Here is an 8,023-nt window from a genome sequence, read left to right on the forward strand (position 1 = left end):
TTCTCTTTTCCCCCTCTTCTTATCTTTTTCATCGCTTCCCTAACCTACACCCTCATCTCTCTCCATTGTTCTTCTTCTTCTCACCTCCATGGGACATCATCAATCAATGAGCGAGCATGTTTGATTCTTGTTTGGGTTATTTTATTTTTTATTTTTCCTTTCGTGCTCCATTGAACTTCATCACTCAACAGGCAAGCAGTAACTGTGGGTTCAACTAGGTCTTGTAGTGGAAGTATGATTTAATTCTTTACTTTGCACATTTAGAGTTTAATTTTTAGAAAGGGATTTTCAATCATCATTCAATAAGTATTCTCAATTTTTTTTCTCTTTGTTGCCGTTTGTTTGTTTGTTTTTTTTTTTTTTTTTTTTTTGGTTTTGAATTTCTGTTTTTGATGGCCGAAGTTGAGTTTTTTAAAAGACCAAAGATTATGTGTGATATTAACTTGTCCAAATACAAAATAAAATATTATTGAAAAAACTCTTCAAAATACAAATTATTATAACGCAATTCTATAAATCAATAGTATTTTAGTTTTAATAAAATAATTATTATTTTTTTTTATTGGAACACATAAGGGGTGAGTAGGGTGTTTGGGTTATTTATTTATTTATTTTTTACTTTCGTGCTCCATTGAACTTCATCACTCAACAGGCAAGCAAGAACTGTGGGTTCAACTCGCTCTTGTAGTGGAGGTATGATTTAATTCTTTTGCTTTGCACATTTAAAGTTTAATTTTTAGAAAGGGATTTTCAATCATCATTCAATAAGTATTCCCAATTTTTCTCTCTTTCTTGCCGTTTGTTTGTTTGTTTTTTTTTTGGTTTTGAATTTCTGTTCTTGATGGCCGAAGTTGAGTTTTTTAAAAGACGAAAGATTATGTGTGATATTAACTTGTCCAAATACAAAATAAAATATAATTGAAAAAACTCTTCAAAATACAAATTATTATAACGCAATTCTATAAATCAATAGTATTTTAGTTTTAATAAAATAAATTTTTTTATTTTTTTTATTGGAACACATAAAGAGTAAGTAGAGTGAAAGTTCTCACTAGAGAGTAATTAAGCATTGTCTACTTATTATTCGTTCTCTACTCTTCCGGTGATTCTTTCTCATCCGTTCCATCTGTGATCGGTATATTATCCCTCTCTTTATCTCCCTCATCTCATCCATCTCTTAGATGGATATATGCATACATCCACATGGTGATTTCTCCACTCAGATCTGGTTTCTTTTTCATCTTCTTCCTCCATATCTGAAAAGCACAAGCCTTCCAGTGTGTCCTTCCGGAGTGTGTTCGGTGTATTAAAATAAAAAAACATAAAATAGGACACGTCCTAAGGAGTGTCAGACATGTAGTGTAGGTGAAATCTGTGGTGTTATTGTAATAAATAAGGTCATACTTAATCAAACTTATTACATACTCGTAAAACAGTTTCCACACCCATTTTCCATACATTAAAAACATAAATTCAAAATTTATCAAGTATGATACGAATTCTTCACATATTCAGCGAATGACTATCCATATCTATCAATATTTTCCTATTATAGATTCTTACAGTTTCCTTATATATGTTTAGCTTCAATGATCATACCATTCATGCATATTATTTTGTAATTTAGGTTTTCTTATTTTTAGCTTGTCTGTCAGTGTTTTATTAGGTATTCTTTATTAGGATTTTTTGGTTGGCTATATAAGTCTTTTACAATTCACCTACCTCTGGATTCAGTAAGTGTGAGAGAAAGAAGATGAATGGCTTCTAAAAATAGAAGGTGCCGGAATGCTCTGCCTCTGGGACGGTCTGAAGAGATCTCCACCGCCGCTGAATTCAACAACGGCAATGAGGACCTGGTGGTGGAGATCCTTCTCCGTCTGCCGTCAAAATCCCTCATTCGATTCAAGTCAGTCTCTAAATCATGGTTCTCTCTCATTTCCAGTCATCGTTTCTCTCTCCTCCTCTGCCAATTACAACACCAACGACATCCCAAAATCTCCGGCCTTTTCTTCACCTGTAGATCTCGAACCGAAATCAAATACATTCCTCTGATGGACTCCTCCTGTAATAGCAATGGTGGAGAGTGCAAGTCTCCAGCCCAATTTCCAGATTTTAGTGCTGGTGGTGACTCCTGTAATGATTTCAGTGGTGGTGGTGATAGATATAGATACATATATGGTATGGTGACACCCATTGTAGACTCCTGTAATGGTTTTCTATTCTGCTGTTTTACCAAGCGAGGTAGGTACAGTTACCACATTTATAATCCTTCGACCAAAAAATTCACTACTCTTCCCTGGCCTTTTTTCCGCACAACTTTTTCAGCTGAACTTGCATATTTGGCTTTTGATCCTTTGAAATCACCTCACTACAAAGTTGTTTACCTTCAAAGATTACCAAGTGAGGATAAGCTGGTCAACTTGTATCAAATACATATTTATTCGTCGAAGACCAATGAGTGGTGGAGACCCTTTGATGATCCTTTCTCGGCACCAACCGTGGACTTCGAGAATAGTGGAGTCTACTGCAATGGTTCCATCCATTGGATTTCCATCTGCGCAGGACAAACTTCCATATATTTTGATGTTGAGCAAGAAAGATTGTGCCCAATGCTATCTCCACCATTTCGGATTGCTTATAAGTTTCGGCATTTTGGGGAGTCTAGAGGACATTTGTATCTTACTGAGTATAGTGATACCATGTTTAATGTGGAGGTCTCGGATATGGAAAGTGATTATTCCAAGTGGTCATTGAAGTACCGAATTAACCTTAACTCCATGGTTGATTTTGTATCCCAGGAGATGATCGTGCGTGGCGAAGTTTCTGTGCTTAGTTTGATTCACGGAAAAGATGGAGATGTGTTTTTGGTGCTATTTGTAGGCACCAATATGATCATCTCCTACAACATTAAGGACAACTCTTTTAAGAAACTTCATGATGTAGCACACTATCCTGGTTCTTCCTTTGTGCTTTTGTATTCTAATCACTGTGGTGTCCATAGATATATTGAGACACTCTTTCCTGTTTAATTGATGAAAAGTAAATTTTACTCACTTGGAGTGGGTGGTCACTAATTTTTTTTTATTTTTTGTTTTTGTAATTTCAATAATTCTTTTTCAATTTTAATTCCATGACATCAATTTAAAAAAAAAAACAAAAAAATTTCATGACATCAATTTCATGTAACTAAACACAACAGTACAGTACTGTATATATATACATAATACTTTTAACTTGGGTTTAACATCCTTTCTCACATAAATTTGACCTTCCGGGCTCTCTTACCCATTTTGCTTGTTGGCCTTATGTCCAATTTGATATAACATCCTTATTGGGGAAAACCATTTTTTTTTTCCTTAGAAGACGTTGGCATCATGTTAATTTTCATGAGAAATAAATATCGAATAAGAAACAAATTTTTGTTACCTTTAAATAGTCAAAATGAATGTACATGTAACATCCAAATGACAGCATAATTTGAATAATTATTAATTCACACTATTTAGTTATATATAAAAACCACTTCCTGTCCAACCATAGGCATATCTAAATTATTCACCTAATGCTAGAGTTTATAGGCCAATATCAAAGCATGACGAGGAATAGTTAGGGGACCAAGAAAGGGAAGAAGATAAAGAAGATGATCCACAAACGTGGTCGGTAGAGCTGGTCGGGAATGACAACTTATGGACTTTCTGTAACATCTCGAGTCTGTCGGGCTTCATAGGCTTGGGCCTACTGGATGGTCTCTTTGGGCTTCGTGGAAGCTGGGTTTCGCCCAAGAAATTTGGGTAAGCAAAGTGGAGGTGAAGAAGCCCTTCGCAGGTGACTATGAAAGTGTCTGGGTCGTATGCGGACCGCTCCACCTGTTCGCGCACCAAGTTGTCTTAATAAATAAGGTAGGGCCCAATTTTAATGGGTTGGTCACAACCTACAGGTTAGACAAATACCCAGCTTACTGGGGTCCACTACATTTTTCATTCCCTCTTCATGTGTTAGTTGTCGACATAGGGCCCAATTGTAAATAAGGCCGGTTTTGTAAGTGGAAAAATGTCCGGGATCGAAATAAGGAGTTTTTTTGGTTGTGACAATTGCTACAATTGGTTGGCATTGTGTCCATGAAAAGTCACTTCCTGTATCAGCAATGCTAATCATGTTTACAGGTGGGGTTCCAATGGACAGATTCATGAGGTACTCACCATGGTAAGCTATATAATTTGTGATTGGATCGATCATGTCCTCCGAGGTTGAGGTGGTCCTGAAATGGGCAGCACGGAGAGTTGAGCAATGAAAAGCAATGCGAAGACGGTCAAAATGGGTGTCCGATGGGTTGTAGAATGGAGAGAGAGGAGAGTCACGGTGTTTTGAGGTCAGTCAACAGTGAAGCCATCACCAGTGCAAGCCTCAACAACTGAAACATGAATGAAGCACGAGACGAAGAAACTACTACTACTACTACTTCTATAGAATAGAGCAGATAATTAAGTTGAAGAGTTTGATAGCCATACATGGACTACAAGAATTAGAAAGAGAAATTTTTAGAGAGAATGGGATATTGAAATAGCTTTAGAATTGCACAATTTATAGTTACATAGTGGATGCAAAACAGAATTTATTTTTTTAATTTTTTTATAATGGTAAAGTAAAGACACATACCTCCTTTCTCGCATTTTCATCCTCTTTTAAGATGGAAGATTATGTTACACAACACAACCTAAAGACTAACCATTCGAGATTAATTTCATTGAATTTTTTCAAAAATGGAAAGATTATGGTAGGCGCGTTATTTATTTTGTTGATTTAACGTGGATTATGTTAAAAGCCCATCAATTCTTTTGCCTTTGATTTACTGCATGATAGGTGTGATGGTTATGATTACATTTTTTTTTTTTTAGTGGGCTATCTAATCTCATGAATTATATAGATTTTTTTTTATTTTTCTTTTACGCGGGTAAAAGAACTGCCTGACAACACTTACATCAAACACCAGATACATAGGTAAATCACAAAAAATCACACAAATTGACAAAATAACCAACTCCAGACAAATTCAACACTAAGCTAGGTCACGACAACAATAGTGATAACAACCTAAAGCTTAAAAGGTGTTTGAAGTACTGAGTTGACTTAATTCTACTAAATAGCTTAACCCGAACATGACCTGTTTAATAATCGTGTCAGGAACCCTCAATACTAACCCGACCTGTTTATTAAAAGGGTTACACGTGTAACCCGTTTAATGACCTATTTAATAAAACAAAGCATTAAATTATTTAAATTATTAATAATCCTCGATCGAACAATAAATACTAGAAAAGTATACGTTTCAATTCAACCAAATTACTAAATAATCTCTAATTTACAAAATAATAAATTATTAGATACAAGTTTATATAGTTATTTTGGAACTTAAATAGAAATTTGTTTATGACACGTATAGTTAAACGGGTTATACGGGTTGAACCCCTCAATCCAAACACGACACGATTAACTAAACGGGTTAATCGTGCCAACCCGTTTACAATCCAAACCCATTTAAAGTCAACATAAACTCGCTTAACTTGTATTGTGTTCGAGTCGTGTTGGCGGATCATATCAAACTTCGCCACCTCTAATGGCAACGGGGCGGGTTTGGAGCGGGTTACCTAAATCCATGCCTGCCCTGTGCTCCACGACGGGTTGGATTTTCATGTCCATCCCTGCCCCGTTGGGAAATGCTTAGCCTTGTGCTCGCCCCCCTAACAAAGTTTTTAGACACTGCCTTGCTGGTAAAATCCAAATGCAAAATGGTCGAAAGACGACTACCATGAATTGGGTTGAGTGATTGGGGTGAGATAAGAGCCCGAGCTTATTGAATTGGAGTGTTTTTGCTGATCGGCACCAGTAATCAATTCAAAGCATATAAAGATCTGGAGTAAGAAGAGAACAACAGGAAAAAAAGGCCACGATACAGAGGGAATATGAAGAAATTGGTATTTATTAGTTTATGCTTACTACAGTAGTAGTATTCAAGCTATTAAATAAGAGGGTATATGTATGATACAAGAAGCTCAATGTCTGTGAGTGTAATACCCCTAATTTAAAAAAAGATAGGTTTGGAATTTATTTTATTATTTTAAGTTGAATTTTAATCATTTAATTGTTTCTTTGAAGTGTTTGATAATTATTTAATTATTGTAATTAGTTATTTGGTTAGTTGATATGGTTGTTATTTGTTTAAATTGATGGTTTCGTTGTTAGCGTGACTGGATTTAATTATTTAATTGTTGGTTACTTGTAACTGTGTTGTAGTTAATTTTTCTTATTCTAAGTTAAGTTGTTAATTGTCTTTAATTGTTTAGTTATGTGTTTAATTGTAATGGTGTTATATTTAATTCTTTATTGTAAATTTAAATTGGTAATTGTCTTGATTTAATAAGTAGGGTTTTACTTTTAATCAGTTTATAAGCCGTCGTAGGTTTCTCAGTATGTTGGATGGGCCGGTTAGGATTTCAGTTGGGGCTTGAATTAATTTAGGGTTTAGTAAAATCCTATAAATATATGTTAGATGTTTGGTTAGGGTTTTAGAAACATAACAAAACCAAGTATACGACTGTGGAGACAAAGGAAGAACAGAGAGTGTTCACATTGGTTTTCGTCGGAACTTTAGAGACGGCGTAGAGATTTTTGGACAAAGATCTCAAAGGCAAGTTCTAACCTTACTCTCTCCCTTATACTCGTGTTCTTTGCATACTCAATAGTTCCAGGATGAATTACATGTTTAAAAATAAAAACGTTATCTGTTTCATGTTTAGAGTTTAACTGAAACTGAATTTGTTTTAAAATTGTTAAACTGGTTAACTTTGAACTTTCTTGTTTAATTCTTGGTTTAATCCATATTAGTAGCATAATAAGGACTGAAATAAGGGTTGGAATCTTCTGGGATTAAGTTAAACTCTCTGAAAACCTATACTGTGAAGTGTTGGAGGTGTAAACGACGACTGGAGAGGAGAACACGAAGAAGAGGAGGGAGAGAGCCGGCTCCTATTGGATTGGAGGCGGCTCTCCTTGGATTGGAGGCGGCTCCAATGGTCTAGGAGCCGGCTCTAAGGCCATTGGAGGCGGCTCCAATATTCTGGAGCCAGCTCCAGGTTGTTTTCTACGTGGGTTTTTGGTTCTGTTGTTTGTTTTTCCACTTTTTAGTGATTAAGTTTCATAGTGATTGTTTTACTATGTTTTAGTGGAGAATGAATACTGTAATGGATGGTTTAGGAGTGGTCTAGAGTAAACATAAATATTCAAAGATCAGATTAACATAGAATTGGACACAAAGCATTAATCATTAGGATTACATGGAGTTAATTACGAATGTCTTGTAGACTTGTGTGGATTTGGAGTTTCTAACTCCTAGATTATAATGGAAAATTTCCTGTGAGAGTTTGTGCACTGCTAATTGCAAATTCTTAGAATATACATACATACAAGGAATCTGTATTTTTGCTAAAGATTAATTGATGATTAAACTTAACATTTAATTCGTCAATTTTGTTGAATAGGAACTTAACAGTATGATAAATTGTCTAGATTTATTATGCATGCCATGGAAATAAATATTATAACATTTGTAATCAATGGTTGGATTTATTAAAGCATGATGGTTAATCTATTCTAACATGGTTAGGTTGGAATTGTTGGTTTTGGCATTTATAAATTATTTAAATGTGTGGAATAGAGTAATTAATATTGATATTTATGTTTCCAATGTTAATCATTTTATTGGGACTATTCAAGAACGGTTGTTAATACATTCTGATATGCTTGATATGGACTCGTTGATATTGTTATGTACTTGTATATGCTTTATTAACTATTGGACGGATGGGATTGTATGTACCGGTATGGGACGGTGACATACTAGGTTTGGACAGCACAAGTTGCTAAGTTCTACCTATTTGGAATAAGGGTACGGGTTATTAAATAAATCCTCCTTATATGTATGTAAGTCGGTGCGGTTGACTACGCCGAACGACTTAATGGATTTCTT

The 8,023-nt window shown here is 35.1% G+C and overlaps 1 protein-coding gene across 1 annotated transcript; it reads left to right on the forward strand.

Moving 5' to 3' along the window:
- The first annotated feature begins 1,757 nt into the window (after positions 1-1,757).
- On the forward strand, positions 1,758-3,029 carry LOC132310026 (F-box protein At5g07610-like). The gene has a single exon (XM_059808267.1). The coding sequence runs from the start codon at positions 1,758-1,760 to the stop codon at positions 3,027-3,029; it is 1,272 nt and encodes a 423-aa protein (XP_059664250.1).
- Positions 3,030-8,023: the final 4,994 nt, after the last annotated feature.

Source organism: Cornus florida, unplaced genomic scaffold, assembly GCF_030987335.1.
Source record: "Cornus florida cultivar Cherokee Brave unplaced genomic scaffold, ASM3098733v1 CherokeeBrave_3.0.0_Hap2_Chr05, whole genome shotgun sequence".
Lineage (NCBI taxonomy): Eukaryota > Viridiplantae > Streptophyta > Magnoliopsida > Cornales > Cornaceae > Cornus > Cornus florida.